Source organism: Sphaerodactylus townsendi, linkage group LG05 (genome assembly GCF_021028975.2).
Source record: "Sphaerodactylus townsendi isolate TG3544 linkage group LG05, MPM_Stown_v2.3, whole genome shotgun sequence".
NCBI classification, from domain to species: Eukaryota; Metazoa; Chordata; class Lepidosauria; order Squamata; family Sphaerodactylidae; genus Sphaerodactylus; species Sphaerodactylus townsendi.
The window spans coordinates 26,511,046-26,533,816 of NC_059429.1; the positions used below are offsets into that span (position 1 = coordinate 26,511,046).

The 22,771-nt window shown below is 41.8% G+C and overlaps 1 protein-coding gene across 2 annotated transcripts in view; it reads right to left on the reverse strand.

Moving 5' to 3' along the window:
- The window catches only part of COP1 (COP1 E3 ubiquitin ligase), a 181,474-nt gene that overhangs the window by 45,567 nt on the left and 113,136 nt on the right, over positions 1-22,771 (reverse strand). For both annotated transcript variants that reach the window (XM_048497500.1, XM_048497499.1), the window contains exons 16-18: positions 12,444-12,561; positions 5,576-5,700; positions 2,939-3,099 (exon numbers count right to left, since the gene is read on the reverse strand). In XM_048497500.1, coding sequence (XP_048353457.1) covers positions 2,939-3,099; positions 5,576-5,700; positions 12,444-12,561 — 404 coding nt within the window. The remainder of the gene's footprint in view (positions 1-2,938; positions 3,100-5,575; positions 5,701-12,443; positions 12,562-22,771) is intronic.

A 22,771-nucleotide genomic window follows, 5' to 3' on the forward strand; every position in this document is an offset into this window, starting at 1 on the left:
AAGACAACCAGTGGCAAGCTATATCGACAAAGTGACTTAGTTACAATGGCAACTGAGGCACAGGACTGAGCTACCTTCCTGCTGTATCCATAGGCAAAACCAGAAATACTCCCATTCTGCAGGAAATACAACCCCCCAGGTTTGCTCTAGCTTCACCCCAGAGGAAACCAGGAAAAGGCCTCTATTTTGGACTGCGTGGCATAGCTCTGTGGAGAGAAGAACCTTCTAACCAGAATGAAGCAAGAGTTTCTGAGGTGATCTACAACAAACACAGAAAGAGTGGCTGCATTTGGGAGAGAGATTATTTGTTGATGTGTGAGTTCACAAGAAAAGGGCTGTGTAACTAAAACCTGTGAAAATTCGGGTGTGTGTGTGTGGGGGGGGGTTTAGGGGCTGGCAGGTGGTTGTTTTTAACCAGTTAAGGGATTTATATTCAACAAAAACTGTTTGAGGCATCTCATGACAAAGAATTCTATAAAGCTAAACAGCAGAACCCCCACAGCTCAGTGTCATACACTTGAGACATAAATAAGTTAAAGGGTATAAAACTCTTTGCTAGCATACAAGTACCCAAGAAGATGTAAAAATGTCGGAGAAGAACTCAATTCAAAGCCTGCTCAAATACGAATGCATTTGAGAAAATAGCTTGCCTGGGGTTGTTTTTCTAGTCCCCACTCAATCTGCATTTTAGCAAAGAAAAAAGGCTTCGACAGGAAAAGTCTGCCATTCACAAGCCAATGGCAAACAGTCTGGAGATGGCACCTAGGCTGAGCCTTAAAAAAGGGTTGTGCCAGCTGCAAGACACCTGGATCGATTTGCATCTTTCCTCCTCCTCCTCCTCTTCCCCCAATCAATCATTACCCATCCTATGCCTAAGCGATCTGAAATTCTGGAATATATGTAACATATCAAACCAGACTCCTTTTCAACTGAATAGCCCTAGCATCAATCTTTTATTACACCAATCGGTACACCCAGTAGAGCCACCATTTCTGATGCCTTTGTTCTTGTATGGGAACAAGTCACTGGCTTTTTTATCACAAGTCAAATGGTTCCCCCTTTTCATCATCTCCTTGAGGGCCAAATTTTCTTATATTAAGCCCCCCCCCCCCCCACCGACAATAGCCTTGCACCACAGTGTCTTCTGAGCTAATTCTGGTTCAGCTGCATTGGTGCCCAATGCATTGTTTCTGAACAGTGCTGGCACTGGGGCTCTGCTATTTTGGACTTCATTTCAGGACAGGTAATTATTGCCAAATCCTAAAACTATTCCAAATCTATCCTCATCCCTGTCTAGATCCTGGGATCTCTTGAATTCTGTGTGCAATCCACATTTTTGTTTGTGTGTTTTATTATTTGGTTCTTGCAATAAAGATTCTGCAGATTTCTAAATTTCCCAAGCTGCAATTGAAATTGTCTTCACATACACCTCATATGCCCCAGGAGAGCAAGCTTGGCAGAAACAGTGTTACAGGAACAAAATGGCAGCTTTGCAATGGAGGTATGCCTATACTCTGTTATAAAACTGTAGCTATCTGAGTATGTATGGTCTGACAAACTAAGGTTTGTTGGGTGGTATCAAAACTGGATTTGGAACTGGAATCTGGTAAATTAACCATAATTTATGGTGTGCTGTGACATCTGAATTCACAAGTTACAGTTTGCTGAACAGCATCACCCCTTGTAGAGACTACGGAGACAGCAGTACAGTAATATACCAATGCACAAGGGGCAACTACTTCCTAATTTACTCAAGGTAAAGAGATATCTGCAGAAAATAAACTTTTGCTGAATCTAAGGATGACTTTGTGCACGTCCATCAAAATGAATGAGACAGTCAAAACAGTGTATTGTGCTCCCATTTCGGAGGCTGCTATTATATGTTTAGGATTCAGCGAAAGGCCTGTAGGTTGAATGAATGTTTCTTAACAGAGCTAAAGTTCGTACTCCTTAAAAAGAATCAAGACACTTAAAAGGAGAACAAGGTTTCAAATGAAATAGGGGGAAGAGACATTTATGTGTTAAAGTCTAGGAAGACTCAAACAGTACCCATATTTCTGTCACCCTTTATATTAACTGTTCATTCGAAATGGCATCTTTTAATGCATAAGAAGTTAATATTCTCCAAAAGCAATAAAAAGATGTTGGGGTGGGCTAGGTTAATGTGAGCTTAAAATCCCAATCATTAAACTATATTAACTTTACTTTAAAGCACCATCTATCATTCCAATTACATAAAATGCCATTGCATAATTTCAACAGCTAACTTGCAAACACCCAGTACCTTAGGCTCATTTATACGTTGCAGCAAAGACACAGAAACACAGGTCTATTGGTACAGCCCAGCTGGGTCTGGGTTATGGCACTTTAAAATGCAGGCAGAGGTTCACATGGTGGGATGTACTCAGTGATGGGATTCAGCAGGTTCGCACCACTTCGGCAGAACTGGTTGTTAAAATGGTGCTTGTAAACAACCAGTTAAATAATTTGAATCCTACCACTGGATATACTTCTATATACAGCAGCCTAGTCACGTCCAGAAGGCTCAGTTAATACTTGCTTCCCAACAGGATATTTAGTTTAGGTACATGTTCCATCATGTGAGTCAACCTCCGAAGTATGGTATCACAGCCTAGAATCTGGAGATGTATCATATCAGTGAGAACCAGACCAGTGTCACATGCTGCTCCGACATCATTTGTATAATATCAAATATTCCAGGTCCTCAGTAAAGACATTCCCTAGCAGTAGACATGTTCTCATGTGACTGTAGTAACAGGAGGTTTTTTGCATTAAACGCTGGTGGCATCCTGGCTCAAAACAAAATTTTCTGCAGCAATCATTTACTGCTGATTTAAACGAATGCCTTGCCCAACATACCTCAGGGAAACATTTTTTCCTATGACGCGGCAGGAAAGAAGAGCAAGTAAATATTTACCCCGTCTGGCAGTGCCCTCCAGCATACAGCACTGACAAACTCATTTGTGTCATCCTCCTTCCGGTCCTTGTCCAGAACGCTTTTGACAGTGTCAAATTTGAAGGTCAGCAGTGTCTTTGAGAGACCCTTGTAGTACAGATACAGGGAGTTATTTTCACTTCCTACAAAGACAGAAAGAAAGAAACAGGCACATTGGCAATGTGTGTGGGTTTCCTAAAGATCTGTACCAGATTACCCCTATCCCGCTCCTCATGCAGCCAATGAAAAGCCAGCTGTTCTAGCTACAGCAGAGAACTCCAAGATGAGAGTAATCAACATTACTAATACATATACCAATACTGGAGTATAGCAGACACACAAAATCCAGGTGATACAACGAGCCAGTGTTAGAAATGCAAGACAGTGGTTCTCAAGGCCAGTGCCATTTTACATGGTCTAAACACGAAGTATCTTTCCCAAGATGCTACACTATGTACCTGTTCTTCAGTAGCAAGTTCTTTCTGCTTTACTTAGGATACCAGAACTCAAGGAGGAGTCTAATAAGCTAGAAAGTATTAAGAGATAAGCTACAAAAGGTGATAAAATGTCTGTAAAGGGCATCTTATAAGGTTAGACAGAAGATACTGGGCTATTTTTCAACAGAGCAAAAAAAGGGAAGACACTATGATTCTTTCAAATATTTCAGACAGACTCTAAGAGAATGCTTGAGTGATTATTCTTTAATACTTTATTATATAATATTTAGATGCCACCTTTCCCCTTGTGGGCTCGGAGTGGCTTCCCAACATTTAAAATGCAATCAAAACCAAGTCCAATCATAAATAACAACAATTAAAACATGGATGGCAAAAAACATTCAGATTCCGTTAAAACATCAATTTAATAACCTCATCAATATAACCTATAAAAGGGGAATTTTGAATCACAGTTAAATTGTTAAATATGAAGAAAAATTCACAGTTTAAAAAAATTAGTTTGTCACTGGAATAAACTGCTTAGGAGGTAACTGTGGAATCTCCCTCTCAGGAGCTGGACAGGCAGTTGGCGAAGATGCTCCGAGTGTAACAAATGCACAAGCAATGGGGGAGTGGACCACTGGTTCTCTTCCAGCTATATTATTCAATAATTCTATAATTAAAGTGATCTTGACAAGTCAAAGGCCTACTGATTCCCCGACAGCAAAGATGACTAACAAGAGTTTGTGATTCTCTGGTAACAAACTAATTAGGATTTGGGGGAGGAAAAAAGTAAGTACCGGTAGTTATTGTACATAACTGCAGAGATAAAGGAAAAACAGAGATTGGTTTTAAAAGTAAAAATCAGTCTATCTCGTATTTAACTTCTCAGCCCACACTGAGATGTTCAAGTGCCATGAAAACTTGAAGGAAACCTTATTAACTTTGCCTAAAACTTCTGAAGATTGCCATTTGGTTCATAAAATATGTAATTTTATAGTGGTTAATTTTAGGCTACCACTAGCTTTTGTGAGTGTTCAATCCTCCTAAGATTTTTTGGGGAGGAAAAAGAATGACTAGTATCATTCAATGTAGTTGAAATTGTCCCCAGATGAAATTTAGGTTGCTGCACTGATTCCTCTTCCCCCATCTGCCTCCCCCACACCAAAATGGCTCACTTGGTTTCTGGGGGGAAAAAAATACAGCAAGACGTACAGGCTCTGGAGACAACCCAAGTCCAACTTTTAAGCAAAAAAGATTAAGAGAGTTGATATCTGCTGCAATCAACTGGGTAGCATTCCTCTTGTCCATGCAAATCAGTGCTGTTGAGCTTACAACCAATTAAACTGTGATAAGCTTCTTCATGAAAGGCAGCCCAATCCAGAGGGCGCCAGGGCTGGGGACAGCTCTGCTGCTATGCCACCCCCAAAGGGCTTTCAGGAGGTGCACGGGTGCAGCCAAAAAGAAAAACAACCTGGCTGCCTGAAACTTCTCCATTGGGCTGCACAGCATTACCTTCCCAGCTCTAAGGGCTGGGTAGAAGCCAGCTACTGTCAGTTCCACCCATGGGATTGCCTCTGGCATGTCTCCGCTGCACTGACAGGGTTCACTGTGGCATGGGAATGGTGATGTGGTACTGGGCACCATGTCTGGGCATCACAGAGGCCACAGGGTATGCTGGTGTTTTTGCCCCTCGGCCAGGGTAAGTGCCCCAGGGAGGGCAAATCTGCTGGCATAGGCCCACGCTGCATCCAGACACCATTTTGGGCCCCCATCTGAATTGGGCCATAAGTTCTCTAATTCTGGGTTGGGCCGTAAATCCTCTTAAAAATCTCTATTCACAGGGAGAACAGGAATGGATCTCTTCTGGATATCTAGGAGTTTCGTAACATTAGAGGTTGAGGAATACTCTATGTGCTTCTATACCATTGTGCCAAACTCACAGCATGAGCTAGCCACTTAAAGAGTGCTTGAAATTGACAGTACATTTTAGAACAGTGATTCCCAACCTTGGGTATGCCTATGCCCCCGGGAGTACACACCAGAATGTCTGGGGGAGTACACAAAAAATTACATTGTGACGGTCCACTTTTAAGGAAATTGGTTTCCAAAGGGTGCACAAGTGAAAACAGGTTGGGAACCACTGTTTTAGCCCCTTCTGTCAAATGGTTCTTTGACTTACCACAGGCAATATAATCTCCATTTGATGCCAAGCCCACAAAATTCTTCTCATTGATGTGACCTTTAAAGGAACGCAGACAGTGTGGCTTTCCTACGTTCCACAGCTTTAGCTGACTGTCGGTTGACCTGAGGGAAAAACAGACATAAGCAATCATGTAATGTTAACTAACATTTTGTCATGGTAAGCAAAAATGTCACACACAGAAGCACCTGCACGGGCACCAGTTAGAGGCAAAGCTACCAGTGGTGTCGGGGTGCGTGCGTTGCACTGGGCGCGCACCCGGGGGGGGGGGGGGGAAATCCCCACCTATGGTGCCCCCTCCTTTCCTTTCATCAAGCGGTGCAGGCTGGAGAAGCGGCCTGTTCCCTTCAGGCTGAAAATGGCCTAGTGGGAACTACACTTCTCAGGAAACTTTGCAAGCCCCAGGGTTTCATGGGAAGTGTAGTTCCCACAAAGCCGTTTTCAGCCTGAAAGGAACAGGCCGTTTCTCCAGCCTACACTAAGGTAAAAGGGGGGGGGGGTAGGGCGCCAGGTGGGGCGGGCGGTGGAAAAGACAGAGTGCACACCGGGCGCACTCTGGCCCAGCTACGCCTCTGCCACCAGTGTGTCTCCTACCTGGTCCATGAACTAGATTCTTAATGTGATCCTTCCATCAATCCAAAGGAGCGAGCCAAAAAGTCGTGTTCAATAAGACAACCCCCTGCCAATTTCCCCCAAACCATTGGTCTCATTAGCATTCATCTTCCAGGATTCCTAAAAGGTAAATCTACTATCCTTGCCTGGGTTTCTCTGTACTACTTAATCCCATGTAGAAGATAAAAAATGCCAGGACATGATCTAATCATGTGCTCTCCCACTCTCAAAGCAACAACTATATTTTACAAATAGAGGAATACTGACTTTTCCCTGGCAACCTGGAGATGCCAAGGATAGCCAAGAAACCAGCTCCCTAAGCTCTTGAGCAAATATGATTCACTAGACCACACCAGTTTTTTAAAAGTACAGTGATGATCAAAAGGCAACCAAAACAACCCATGTAGTAATCTGAACAATGCTAGTATATAACAAAGGGACACGTTTTACAAATACACATCGAACTCTAAGTCACAATCAAAAATGTACTTGTCTTGCCTTCTTAAAAAACTTAACCAAATGTATATTTTTATTTTAAAAATCACATTTAAATAAGGTTATTTTATTTTAACAAGATATGATTTCAGATTTTAGATACTGTTACTTTCGAAAATAACCCTTGGGGGGGGAAAAGTCTCAATTTTGGTTTACACTTACAAACCGTTCCAAATTAACCATTAACACAGTAGAAAACACACCAAAAATAGTATCTTCTTTTCTATGTAAAACAACAAGTCATGGGAGAAAACACCTGACTTTATAATAGCTTATTTCAGAAGTCATGTATTTTTTTAAAAATTATGAATATTTATGCTGTGTAGATAAACACAGCCATTTACCTTCCAATTTTACCCACACTTTATCACTGATCCACCAGACCACAGCCACACAGCCCAGAAAACCCACCAGAACCAGTTGAATCCGGCCGTGAAAGCCTTTGAAAATAAAGATTGATACATACACAGCTCCTGGAGAGCCCTGAGTATTTGCAAACATGTTGTATGAATATTTATTCCAAAGGATGTCTCATTATGTTCAATGGGACTTATTCCCTCCCATGCAGGTGTACGCAGCATTGCAGCTTTAGTTTTTAAATAAGCACGTTTGCTTAGTATCCCCGTGTGTGAGTGAGTGGAGAGGGTTATGGTAGTGGTAAAAGAATGTACAAGCGATCTAAAACAGATGTCACAAACTGTCTCCAACCCCGTATATGCCATCCTAAGTTGAATTACACCCTTCTAAGTCCACCTGAAGTAAAGGGCTTAGAACGGTCCAACTCTGCTTAGGATGGCAGTGTAAGGGTCTAATGCAAAAGCTGCACGCGGAACTCTTCACTTCTAGCAAATACAGACGCTGCAGTATAAATTACCTTGATTTAAACCAATATACGCTGGTGAATTGAGACACCAAGTCAGCACTTGCAAATCGGGGAGTTTTTACTAGCGGAAACAGTGGTTAACCCCATATCCAAGGGCGAGGCATCACCAATACACTATCCTCTAATGCCCAGCTGTCAGAATTCTATGATTGCTTCTACACTTGCGCTGTTAGTCAGCTCATCAGGAAGGTCATTGTATATATAAAGAAACACTTAACCCCAAGGCTTGTGTGCCAAGCAATCTAGAATCTCATTTGGTACTATTAAGGTAGAAGTGGTGGGGGGGGGGGGAGAGATGCTTAAAACCATTACTTTAGCAACACTTGAGTTGTCATAAACAACTACTGCACAAATATTTCCATTCATCTAATACAATTAGGCTCCCTCAAGGACATGTGGGAGGCATCTCATCCCCCCATCCCTGAAATTTCTTCTTTTCTTTTCCTGAAAGCCTCTCTGTTTATCTTGCTTTCTTGTCAGGATGCCATTCCTGGGGTGGGGGGGAGCTGTGGGGTTGTGTTTTGCTTTTGCTTTGCAGGTGCTGATCATGAATCCTGCCCTTGAAGTTTTGTGGTTGAATCTGACTCTCAGGCTGGACTCTTACTCTTACTTTTGGTTCACGTGGGGTGGGGATTGCTACATCATATTATCAACAGTTTTAGTGACATCTTGCCAGAACTGTCTTCTTCTGTTACTGTCATGAATAAAATCCTTGAACCCATCAAGTGAGTTGTTCTATGAACTGAAAGTTTGACATTTCTTCTCTGTTGTCCATCCAACCTACATTCATTTGACCCACGGAAGCCTCTACATTGGAAAATTATGGCCCAGTTGTAGAGTAGGAAACCCTTGAAGACTTGCAGGGACAAACCTTACTTTCCCTTGCACTCCCTGCATTATTTCCTTTTCCTCGCCTCCCTTCTCCTGGCAACCCTCATACCCCTTTCCCTGAGTCATTCTCTACTTCTCAACCATTAATCAACCTACCTTTTACCTGCTTTCCACCTTCAGCTATATTTATGATTTATTGACTGCTTATACTCCACCTTTCTCCAAAGCAAGGACCAAGACAGTTTACATTATTCTCCTCTTCTCCTTTTTATCCTCACCACAAAATGGGCCCAAAATCACGCATTGAGCTTCCACAGCAAGATTAAGATTTGTACCTGCACTTCTCAGACCCTACTCTGATGTTTTAACCACTACCCAACATTGGCTTTCATAGGGTGACTGTCTATTTGAGTCATGAAAATCAGGTGGTATCAAGTCACCTAGTGGGATCTAGAGAACTTCTGGAACTATAGCTGATCTTCAGACAACAGAGATCTGTCCCCCCTGGAGAAAATGGCTGCTTTGGAAGGTGAGCACCAAGGATTATATCCAGTTGAGACCCCTCCCCTCCTCAAACCCCATCCTCCGCAGACTTCATCGCAAAACCTCTAGGAATTTCCCAACTTGGGGCTGCGACCATTGAAAGGCCTGGAGCAATGAGCCCTCCTGCAAAGGCTGAAATAAGCCTGGAAAGGGTCCTGCCCCCTTCCCTCACCTTTTAGACACACACCGGCAGGAATGCTGTGGTTGCCTATAAATAGCTATTGAGGGAATCTATTTCTTAAAGCTACAGGCAGTCCTTTCATCATTTGGGGCTTTAAGAAAAAATGCAGGAATGTTCTTTAAAAGATGCACATTTTTTGTGAACCTGGGTTCACTGCTCCAATCTCTAGATTTAACTACCTCATATTTGGCCAACTTCTCCATTAGAATATACAAGTGCGGAGTGTGAGCCCACTAAGCCCAGTAAGGCTCCAGGTCCCAGAACTTACCCTGGAGCTCAGCTTACATAGGGGCAGTGTCTGGGAGTCCCATCCACTACTGGGCCCAGAGCAGCTCTCTGCATCTGCCACTACCAGCTCTCGTGAATCACAGTGGAGACTTCTTGGTGGTGGCACCCAGAGTTTGGAATGCTTTTCCTACAGAAGGCTGGTGTGCTCCTTCCTTGCTCTCCTTCTGTTGTCAGATGAGGACATTTTTATTTCAAACAGCTTATAACATCAACATTTTAGTAACCGGTGATTTAGGTTTCATAGGTGTATTTTACTGTAGGTTTGATTTGTATGGTTTGGTGTGACTTTATTGTGTTTTATAATTGTGTTTTATTGTCATTGCATTATGGTCATTTTATATGTCATTGTGTTACATTGTATTGTATTGTGATTTGTAAGCCTAGGTAGAAATACTTTTCATAAAGGATGGGCATAAATAGTTTTGATAAATAAATAATATATCCCAGTGTTATTTTCAGGACCAAATGAAGCTTGTAGAAAGCTGCCATTACGATGAATCAAAATCACCTGTCTACCTAGCTCTGAATAGCCTCCTCTGACTGTCAGTGGCTCTTCAGGGCCCAAATCTGGGTATAGAACACAGGAGGGGAGAGAAGGTAATTCAGTCTTCCCCCTCCCATGCCATTTTCCCAACTCTAAATGGCCCAGGGAGGAATTATTTGCTTCACTGGGGGGCTGCATGTGCACTAAACATTGAACATGCAGCCCCTCAATTGGGGCAAGTAACACACTCCAGCAATTTCGAGTTGGGAAAATGGTGGAGAGGGACACTGAAGCTCCTTCCTTCCACCACAGTGTGCTGCGGTCTGGTCTTAACTGATGGTGCCCAGGAAGTATGTTCCCTGCAGATGCCATTGTAAAAAGCAACCCTAGATATTTTTCCCAGCTTTTTAATTAGGTAAACAAAGCCCAACAGTGGAAACAAAACACAAAATGAAAGGAGGCCCTGAACTTGAGGTTGCACAAGCTTCCCTGAAGCTTGCTCTCTTCAAAGCTAGTCACCACACACAGATCTGCCATTAACAGATGTGAAAATCAGCACCTGGAATTGATAAACCTTTCCAAATGGCGGCCTGTTCCAAAGGGGCCAGAGGTCAAAATTTAACACAAAGCAGAAGGAATCAACGTGACCCATTAACAACAACAACAACAACAACAACTTAGTTTGGGAATAAATTCTTTACTCCGGGAATTTTGTTGTTATTAACGCAGTTAATCACTGGCAAAGCTCTACTGCCGCCAAGCTCTGGACATCGAACGCAAGCATAAGCTGCCTTCTGCAATATTAAATGATAGCAAACTGCATGGGTGGGAAAGGCGGGAGAAGGGCCCAAGGTTTTTTCATAGCTCTACCTTGCTCAGCCATTGCATCAAGCAAATTTGACAGCTCGGTCAATACAGCTCCTAAGGCTACGGAACAAGCATTTGCAAAAGCTCATCTCTCTAGCAGGACATGTCCATTTCGTCCTTTCAAGGTCCCATCCATGCTCTGCTCTGTGATCACACAGGCAAAAGATTCGCCTTACTCCTTTTCTGAAGGAAATAGTGCCACAGCAAGTGATTAACAAATCATCTCGATCTAAAGGTTGATGAGTAATCCTTATTTAATTGCAGTGGTAATGAGGAGTAAGCTCTGAACAGAGCAGGCGGCCATATTAAAATCTCATGAACCTGAACATTTTTACACGTGTAGCAAAGCAACTTGAAGTCAGCTTAAAGGCTGCATTATTACACTTAGATGGAAAAGAGGACAATAGGATTGTAACAGCAGAAGAGTTCCAGTTGCTGCTTCAGACATTGTGAAATGTGTTTGGAAAACTTAGCTAAATTTTATATTCTTCTTTGGAAGTCTTGAGGAAAAAAGGGAGGGAGAGGAATATGGAAGATGATTTAGGTAGGACTTAGCATATACATGTTTTTTTGGCCGTTTATTTGATTTTTAAATTCATTTTATTACGAACACTGTACAGTGAATAAAAAGCAATAAGCAGTTTCTACGACCAAAAATCCTAAAACTGTTTTCTGACTACACATCTAACAAAATGGATATGGGACAGAACTGAACAAAGATTTACAGAATCCCCCAAGGACTGTCACATTTCACAACTTGAACTAAAACCTTCTGTACTCTGGCCTACCGAAATTCACCCAGATATCCGACTACTGCAGATTAGGGGTGGTGATTTAGAAAAATCAGCTATTTTCAGGTTTTTCCTTTACTAAAAAAACAACAGGCTTAATCGGGCCAGCTCAATGGATTGTCAGAAATACTGGGTTTTTTTTACAATATGATTTTTTTTAATGGTACTCAAAGCATCCCTCATTGGTTACCCCAATAATTGTTGCAACCACCTGCAAAACACACCAGTATTATCAACCCTGTATTTTAGAAGGTGGGCAAGTGGGTGTGTGTGAGCAAGACGAAACCTGAGAGAATAGTGGCTGGCCTTGTCCCAAGTGACTACACCTTCACCGCAGCTAGAAAGCTAAACAAAAATCTTGAATTTGTCCATTTTATTAAAAGTCTACCACTTCTGAGAAAATAACTCCTGTCTCCTACCCCTGTGCCAGAAACAGGTTTATAGCCATACAATACCACTGGGGACACTCCTGCAATTCTTGGAACATCTACCAGTTGAAATGACCTTGCAATGGAGCAGGATGCATACTGTTACCTAGCCTTTATAGGTCACCTGCAAATCTGACCAAAGAGAAATAGAAGGGCTCCTTTCACATATTACTGAATGGGAGCTTACAAGAGTAAAGCAAATGTCCCATTCTTCTATGGTTTCCTTGGATTCCTTTGCACTAATGAGAGACAACTGTGGAGCCAACAGAGGTGAGAAACAGCATTATAAAAATGATCTAATAAAAGCTCAGCAATCTGTTGAGCAGAATGGTAGTTCACACAAGCACAAACCCCCACCTACAAGTCACGTACAAACCAAGTTCTGTGAAATTTGCCAAGCATCAGTGAGCACAACTTCTCACAAATGTGGGAAGAGATACTTACGCAGAGACTATTTCCTCCCCACTAACAAACTTTGCATATGAAACAGCCTTGCGGTGTCCTTTGAAGACCATGATGGGCTGCTTAGTGTTTCGAAGATCATAATAGTGAACACAGTGATCTAGAAGGGAAGGGGAGAAGAACCGTTAGAATTAGGGTAAAGTCTATGCAGAGAAGCTCACATTGTTCAATTATTCAAGCACCTGAATATGAACACAAGGATGCAACATAAGACCACTATGTGATGCTTCCCCATCAACTGTAGCTTAAAACACATGTATCAGATAGGGTAAAGATCTTAGCTAATGTTAAAATAAAGAAAAAGGACAAGATCTTTGGGGGGGCCACAACCCCTCTTTTATTCCCATTTTGAAGCAAATTATCTGCCCATTCCTGGCCCTTTCTCCTTAATTAGAGCAAAACAGCATTTCTGCAGAAAAAATAAAAAGGCAGATTACTGCTGACCTTGAAAACAATTCCACTGTCACTCTGTAAGAGCTACCACAGTCCAAACAATACATGCTTCAGAAGAATTACCAGCGCATTTTATTTTCTGCAGTTTCCCACAAAACAATAACCAAGAGAAAGACAAATTCATAACACAAAGTCTCCTTAACTTTCTGTGCTTTTGAGTTCCAATTAAAATATTTTTTTTTGCCGGGGGCTGGGGGGATGTTTGATCATGTACCCAAAGATCTCTGAACCCAACCTAAATGTGAATCTGTCTCTTTTTGACGACCGTTAACTTGGAATGTCCTTCTACATAGAAAAACCACTACAAACCGCCAGTGGGGATTGGTTTGGTTTACTGGATTTGTATACCGCCCTTCCCCAAAGGGCTCAGGGTGGTGAACAACAGCTGCAATAACAATACAATAATTATAACAATAGGCAACAAACATCAAAGAACATCAACAACATGAAATAAATACCGATCATATTATAATGAAACATTCTAACTACAATGAGTATAACGTTTTAAACATAGGATTATAACAACAGAAACATCAACATCACATCATCAAAAAGTTACATAAACAAAGGCATCAGTAATCATAACATAACATCATGGAATAACGGAAGCAACAACATTATAACATTTCAACATCATCGACATCATAACATCCCTAGCAGCATAAACAAAACTTAATAAGTAGATGGAGACTTTCTCTTTCCAGAATACTCTACATATAGGTGTCAAACTCATGGCTCTCCAGATGTTATGGACTACAGTTCCCATAATCCCCAGCTAGCATCATCCTGAACTAACCCCCACCCCAATCACTACAGTTGTCTTAGCACAGGAAGCCTCGCTTACTAACAGAAACAAGCACACACTACCAAACTAACCTACACCCAAGCTAAACTAGCACTGGCTGAATGCTACAATGTAAACACTACCAAGACAATAACATCATTGGGGGGAAACCCTAAAACAACCTTGCTAAACAACAACAACAACAACAACAACAACAACAACAACACCTCAGACTAAACAATGTGGTTTCAGATCTCCTGCGGCAGGCCACCGGCACTCACACCACCGGAAACCCACAGACTATCTCTTTACAGTTGCGAAGTTCTACAAAAATCCTCAAATAAGTGAAAAACAACTCCAATTCTAGGCGCTAAAATACTAACTCACTGGAGCTCCGCTAATCACACTCCGCTCTGGGCGCCATCTTTTCCTTCCTCTGGGATTCTTCAGCACGATGCCAACACAAGTGTTTCTGAAAACCATGGTTAAGAGAGCTCTCCAAGGACTACATCCCTTTTCCATGTCAGTATCATCCATGATAGAATAAGAAACATCTATATTAACTAAAGATCACTTGAAGCTAGAACTGAAGGCTTATTTTCAGACTTGGTTCAAATAAGTAAAGTTCCCATTAACGTTGTGTATATGCAATGTTATTCCTTTATTAGCACAGCAATTTGTCTTTGTTGCTATCAGGGACTAATAAAATGGAAACTGGTAGAATAGACAAAATGCCCTAGGAGTTGGATCCTACAACTCTTCCATTAAATTAGATTCTACAACAGCCTTCATCTTAGTTTTCCTTGAAGAGAGAAAAGCTTCTGCTGATGGAGGAGTCTGTCTTTGTTGAAGAGGGAGACTTAATGGAACAATCTTGGGATCTAGTCCTAGATATGGGGGGAACTTACTCAAAATGTTAGGAATTTTTGCTTTAGTAAACTAAGGCAGCAGCAGAGAAAAATATATTCTATGGATATTTCAGCAGTAGCTCTGGATTTTTCTCTCACTACGAGCATACAGGCAATGCTAACCCGCTGCCCTTGCCTTAACCCTAACTTATTATTTTTATTTAATTAAGTCAGTCATAAACTATTCCCAAAATTGTAACAAAAACCCGAAACGTGAAACTGACCATAGCCCTGTTCTTAGACTGCGCCCTAGAACTCAAAGTAACACTAAGGCAAGCCTGAGTCACTGCCCTTGCCTTAACCGTAACCCTAACTTATTATTTTTATTTAATTTATTCAGTCATAAATTGTTCCCAAACTTGTAACAAAAACCCAAAACATGAAACTGATCACAGCCCTATTCTCAGACTGCGCCCTAGAACTCCACGTAACACTAAGGCAAGCCTGAGCCCCTGCCCTTGCCTTAACCCAAATCCTAATTGACTATTTTTATTTAATTTATTCAGTCAAAAATTGTTCCCCAAAAAAGGAAAGAACCCGAAACCTAAAACTGACTATTGTGCTAATATTGGACTCTGCCCTAGAACTTAACGTAACACTAAGGCAAACCTGAGCTGCTCCCCTTGCCTTAACCCAAACCCTTATAACTACATTACAACGGCGTTACGACGGTGTTAAAACTGCGTTACAAAAACCCGAAACATAAAACTGACCATAGCCCTATTCTTGGACTGTGCCCTAGAACTCAATGTAATACCGTGTTTCCCCGAATATAAGAGTGTCTTATATTAATTTTTGCTCCCAAAGATGGGCTATGTCTTATTTTCAGGAGATGTCTTATTTTTCTGTGTTCTGTTCGTCAGGCATGCTTCCAAACAAAAACTTTGCTATGTCTTACTTTCGGAGGATGCCTTATATTTTGCACTTCAGCAAAACCTCTACTATGTCTTATTTTTTGGGGATGTCTTATATTAGGGGAAACAGGGTACTAAGGCAATCCTGAACCACTGCCCTTGCCTTAACCCTAACCCAGCTTATTATTTTTATTTAATTAATTCAGTCATAAATTGTTCCCAAAATTGTACCAAAAACCCGAAACCTAAAACTGACCATACCCTATTCTCGGACTGTGCCCTAGAACTCTACATAACACTAACAAGCTGGGAAGATTGCAATCACTAGTTACTAGTGTTATAAATGGTCACTGGTCTTATCTGCATATATCTGAATTTTGCATTGCAATCTCCTAGCACCTCAGTGTATATTATATACAACAATGCATCTATCAACTGAGGAAAATACTTCAAGCAGCTGACAAAGGAAACTGTATTCCACAAAAGCTTATACCACAATAAATAAGGCCTCAAAGGACTTGGTTGTTTTTGCTGCAATGGTCTAACACTGGCTACCCCTCTGGAAAAGACCTCACTAGATAAGGTTTGAGGCGATGTTCTATGAAAAACTGTCCCCTTCTTTCCATAGGGAATGCACAGAAGGTATACTTGGAGTGCGGCAGATTTCAGACAACGAACTGATGACAGAAAGAATTACAAGAGACTAGAATAATATAGGCAGGGATGGGAATGCAGTGGGGCACGAGCGTCTGCTTGGAGATTCCGAATTCACCTTTCTAAATCCTGCAATAAACAACTCAGTGTCTGATGGCATATGGCCCCAGCCCAGCACGCCTGCCTGCACAGCCTACACAATCAATCAACTTCTGCTCTGATCAGGATGGGTCCAGGAATCTGTATGGCTACAGGGTTCTAAAATTAGTCACTTAATTATTAATTGATTATTGCAGCCACTATGGTGTCTGTGCCCAAGTGAGGGTGGGTGGGTTTTTTTTATCAATCCAAAGTTGCAATTTTAAAGTAGACATATCAAGCCTAATGCTCATCACATTCATTAATGCCTGAACAGGTGGCCATGTTTTCTAATTAAAAAGATTCGCTCCTCTTTCTCTCGGACCATATGGACCTTTCATTGAACAAGATAAAAAGTGCTACCTACTAAGGAAGCCAAGATCTTAAAGCAGGCTAAGTGAGAGGAATAAAAATCCCAGGTACCACACAGCAGAAACCTCTCAAATTGATTTACGATAGACTGAAAAGCCGCACACTGGCATGGCTCCTGGCAATTCGACTCATCTTGGACTATATATTCAAAGGGCTCTCAAACATTCAAACAATTCCAGCACTAATGAGAGCCAAGAAAAGAGCAGCAAAACAGCACTAGCTTTGCCAGTAACTCTTGATCCCAGCCCATTTATCGTCTCTCCTGTACCAGAGGGGTGCTCACTCCATTCAATCCTGATGCGGATTGCCAGCCCAAATCCAAGAATCACATGCAGTGAATGCTTTAGGTATCATTGAGTAGTTTGGAGGAAACAAAATACTTAGCAGTTGCAGAACAGAGAAATAATTTCGATGCTCTGAACCAATTTTTTTCTTGGTGTAGATCTCTGTAATAATTTTTAATAGCCCTGTTGGGAACAGCAGCTTAATAGACCCTATTTTCCTTGTCGTTTCCTTGCTATCGCTAGTGCTGAAGAAGCTTCCCTGGTGCCAGGATTTCCAAGGAGAGAATTGGTCTCTTACCTTCTTCCCTCCTTACTGAAGGGTGCAACCATAACCCCATGCTGGAAAGAGAGACAGACGGAACCATCACAGTCCACCATCACAGACTGCTAGGCCCATCTCATCTTCACACACACAGTTGGGTGCTGAACAGAGGTTTCATATAGCTCCAGAGGCAACCCCATCAGAGTCAGCGATCAAAATACTGTCAGGACAAATAATTAGCTGTCTCCTTTGAAAAGCCACTAGACTCGCACAGGTGTCAAACTCACGGCCCTCCAGATGTTATGGACTACAGTTCCCATCATCCCCTACCAGCATGCTGGTAGGGGATGATGGAAACTGTAGTCCATAACATCTGGAGGGCCGTGAGTTTGACACCTATGCTAGAGTACGAAACCAACAAAGCTTCATTCACTGTAAAACCCTTGATACCTTTTCACCAGAGGCCTCCTTGACGTAATCACAGAGGTGGGATGCAGCCTATTCGCACCTATTCGGTAGAACCGTCTATTAAAATTTTCTCAATTCGGAGAACCAGTTGTTAATGATTAACTCCACTAGGGACAAGAGGGTCTCTGTCTCTGGGTACAACAAATCTCGTCAAGTGGGAAATGCAAAATCTCCCTCCAGGGCCCCTCGCGGCCCCCCTGCCCCCATGGCACCCCCACCCCCACCCCCTACTTTCGGTATATCACTTTTTAATACTGTAAATGGTCATGATTTAAATCTGGAGGCGGAACGAGGGGGAACTGCACCTGGGGCGCGCAGAACTTGCGTCCCTGCCGCAACACTGCCACCCTGCTCTGGAATGCCCCGGCCACGCCCCACCTGGCCCAGTTGGCCCCACCACCATTGGAACCTGTTGTTAAAATTTTTGAATCCCACCACTGAGTAATCATCAATCCCACACCACGCGACAGCTCCCAAGTAATTGCCTGGATTAATCTTTGAATGCTCCCTAAACCACATGTATTTGAGCTAACCAAGACCTTCTTCCCCTCTTCTGCACATCAGCATTAGCAAGTGCCTGAGAACATTGATTTAGGTAAGACCTCCATGTTAACAGCCATCCTACCACATACTCATACTGAAACTATCTGTCTACTAAACCTGTTTCAATTTTTAAAAGGTTTTTTTAAATGGCATCACCTTGAAGTATTTGGGACAATCCAGAAACAGGATAAAAGTTCTTCATTAGAGAATACAGATAAGCACACTGACATTTATTTAAACAGAGTGAATGAAATGCCCATCTTTTTTACTACAATGCTTCCTGTTCAGGAGGGCTTTTTAAATAAGCATTGGACATAAAGAGAGTATTCAGCTAGCTCTCTTGCAGGAAACAAAGGTAGCCATGTGGTAGGTTTTCCGGGCTGCATGGCCGTCGTCTGGTAGATCTTGTTCCTGACATTTCGCCTGTATCTGTGGTTGGCATCTTCAGAAGTGTATCACAGAGGGAAGTCTGTCACACACTGTTCTTATTCCATATATTGACAGGCTTTGTCCATGTGATATGGGGGAAATAGAGACCCTGACGCAAATTTTTTACGATGCCCCACTCACAAAGAAATGAGGGCAAAACTGTTTGACTCTCTTCCAACATCAATTTTTCTTGGCCCTGAGGATTGTGCCATGGAAAGACTATTAGAAGATGCCAATCCGAATATAACCAGAGAGGTGGCAAAATTCAGTGCTTATGTGGTTAAAAGGCGTGGACAAGTAGGGCAATAAAAATAGGAACTTTGGATTAATGATTTTATCTTTTATTCAAATTTTATTCCAGTTTTTTAACTTGAACTTACATTAAGGTTTGGACAAACAGTCTTTGGAAACTGGTTACCTCAATTTTATTTTGTATCTGGTCTGGAAATGTATTATCTGGATTTTATGTTTTATATCTGATATTTTCTGGTCTTTGACCGAAATAAAATATTGATTGATTGATTGATTGATTGACTTTCCTCTGTGATACACCTCTGAAAATGCCAGCCACAGATGCAGGCAAAACATTAGGAACAAGATCCACCAGACCACGGCCACACAGCCCGGAAAACCCAACACAACCAGTTGAATCTGGCCGTGAAAGCCTTCGACAATACAAAGGTAGCCATGTTTGGGGGAACAATCAGACCTGAAACCTTTCATAAGTGTTAGCCACCTCAATTTTTTTCTGTTTTCAACAGAAAGTCAGGATTGAAATATAGAACTGTCAGAATTCCCAGAAATATTGAAGCTTCACGTCACTTTGGATGCCTCAGCCAACTGTAACTCAAAATGATGCGGAAAATAATCCAGTAAAGCGCCTCCTTCCAAGATGAGAGAAATAGGACGTGTGGAGGGAAAGAACTACAGGCAAAAGCAATGGTTTTTATATAAACAAAACAAGTCCTCCTGCATTTTCCCTAAACATGGTCTTCCCTGTGCTTCAAACTGTGGCTAAATATTACGCAACAACAGCCATAATATATCAAGAGGCATCGTTGACAAGAAGCACTCTTTTAGGATCCATTTTACATTTGAGGTAGAGCCATGAATGCAGAGGATAACAGCTAAGCAAGGCTTTGCGCATCACTGGAAGGCAATGGCAGGTTCAGATATATTTCCGCCAAAGATCTTAATCTAACAATGCTTTTCGAGCTCACATATGTCGACTAGTTGTAGACTATTAAGAGCATCCTCACCAGAGCTGAAAGAATTCGTGCTACCAGAAAATCATTAGAGCTTTGCAGCTGCGACCTATTAGTTCCATCAAGAATTGATGGCTAGAGCATCTCCTACGAACTTCCTACTTTCCAGGGAACGCAGGACAGCGTCCCAGTCTTGAGTGCACATAAGGACAGCAGGAATTGAAGAGAATGTAGCACAGAAGTGCCAGACCCAGGACCCAATATTTTGAGACAAAGAAATTATACCCTATATACATTGAATCTGGGGGGCTGTGCGCCCACACATGCTGCTGTTTGCAAAGGAAATTTTTTCTCCAGCTTGTCCCTGCAAATGCCCACAAGATTGTTTTTAGTCATCATTTTTATGCACCTGAGCTCCAAGACTGGAAATTAAGAATGTGTATGTCTGGCAGCTGGGGGCGGGGGAGATCAACGAGGCGAGGAAAGGGTTAAATTACCCCCACTTGCTGATTCTGCCCTACAAATCCTTCCCGCTCCAGTGCTTTCTCATTAATTTAAGAAGGTCACAATTTGGAACAAATAAGACGGTGTAGTTTCACTCAAACAGCTGCACCAATTAGCTCCAGAATGCAGAAATATTTCTGAATGCTGAGAAGCCAAATTCGGTAGGACGATGGTCTATTGAATTCTAAAGTTTACTTGACAGGGATTCTCTTAGTCCTAAACAGAATTACGCCCTTTTGAAGTGAAATAAAGTCAACAGGCTTAGAAGAGTAACTCTGCTTAGGACTGTACCAGACACACATGACCTGATGACAGCATGAGTTTTTTTATCAGGCGCACATGTGGCAAAGCACTGTAGCTACTCCCATCTGATACATGTTGTTACAATCACATGGACCGCCAAGGACTTGGGCTGTTCGTGTGCCCCCATTAGCCCCCCCCCGGTACTGCTCTAAGGTGCAATTCAGCAATGGCAACAGAGATCTGAATGGAGCCTTGCAAAAGCATTCAGCCACCCTACAGGCCTTGTTTTAAGGTAGACTCACAGAGGAATGACAAACATCGCCAGAATAAATAGCTATTGAGGATTGGGTGGAAAGAACAAAGAGAAGGGAGGCTGAATTTCTCCTGTAAGTATGGAGGAATCTGACAAGATCTTGACAAGATCACAAAGATTTTGCATCCTGGTGCATTTTCCCTCATACGCTGCCAGGGCAAAGGGAGGGCTGGATCTTACAATAAAGCCTTCAGAGCTATTTTACTACCTCTTGCTATCAAGCAGACGACTGCATTATTTTTAAGCAGCTAATTCAACAATAGCATTTCTTTGTACATTTACTACCTCCCAGAGCTGCAGAAGCAAAAGGGCACAATAGCCTAAAAACCGAATGCCGGCCCAGGTTTTTTTCTGATTTTTTTAAAAATATTGAACAGCTTCCCTATGGCTTGAGGTTATGGATGACATTAGCAGGGCTGTGGATAATGGCCTTCACATGCCAGGGACATTTTTATTGACTTGTCTGAAGCTTTTCACACAGCAGCCTGTGAAAGCTTCACAAAATAACCCATTGCAGAGGGGCAACATACCTCATTCAACATTTTACTCACCTTGGGTGAAATAACTAGTTGGGAAGGAAGGAGAAATAAAATCTGAAACAATGTATGCATTTATTTATCAGATTTAATATACTGCCCCATCCCCAAAGGGCTCTGGGCGGTGTACAACCAAAAACCCCATCACATTAAATCATGATCACTAAAACAACATTTTCCGTTAAACGCAATTAACAATCAGCTTCAACCTCCATCTTAAAATCAGATGAGATGTGTGTAGCTATTTACCTAAGCATATAGAGGAGGGGTGGCCAACCTATGGTGCTCCAGATGTTCATGGGCTACAATTCCCACCAGCCCCTGCCAGCATGGCCATGCTGGCAGGGGCTGATAGGAATTGTAGTCCATAAACATCTGGAGCACCATAGGTTGGCCACCCCTAATACAGAGTTAGGGGCACTGTGTCCCTCTCAATCTGGAAATCTACATAAAAAATTTTGGCCCTTCCTTCGTACCAGAGGAGAAGTCTAATTTTTTTCTTTTTCTTTGATTTTAACTTTAAAAAAGAAATTGTGCATATTTATGGTATTAAAAATAAAATACGTTGATATCATACGATACTAGACATATATTTAATGTATTTGAGTTTCTAAACTTTTTTTGTGTCGTCTGCTGGCCTTCAACTGTCATCTGTGGTTTCTGCAAAAATTCCCCCCAAATCCACATTGAATTTCTTATGTCAGCCCATGATATATCAAATCCATAATAGGGAAAGTCACGATGCAGAAGGTATAACTGTATTTGTTATTCACTGTTCTAAAGAAGTAGAGTTTCAATATTTACAGTACAATCCTACGCAGAATTACTGTGCCCCAAGAAAAGCAACTCCCTTAAAGTGTGTCTGCCTCACTCTATTGTTGCTGTCTGCTAGCTGGAGAAGACCTGTTTGTTTTGTTTGGTATTCCCCCGCTTTCATTGGCCCACCTCCCTCACTTTGTTGTTTTGTGTGTATGTTTTATTGAGTTGTTTAAATATTTTATACACATTTATATTTTAAATGGTGTTCTAATGTTGAGACTGTTTTGATTTGCTACCTTGGGAACCTACCTTGGGTGGAAAGATGGTAAAGAAATGTATTTAATAAACAGTGTAACAGCAGTTCACTAATGGGGCGCTCTCTTTGTATTTGAAGAGTGCCATCCATCCCTCCTTCCCCAATTTTCTAAATGTACTCAATTTAGATTTTCCTTAAGTGTGATACCTTTCAGCCTATATAGCTGCTCTCCAATTGCTTCTAATTTACCATAATGGAAACTACAACTGGGACAGAGAGCTCTTGTCAAAGTAACCCAGGGTTACATTGATCTTTCTTTGAGATGGACTTAACACTATAACTCCT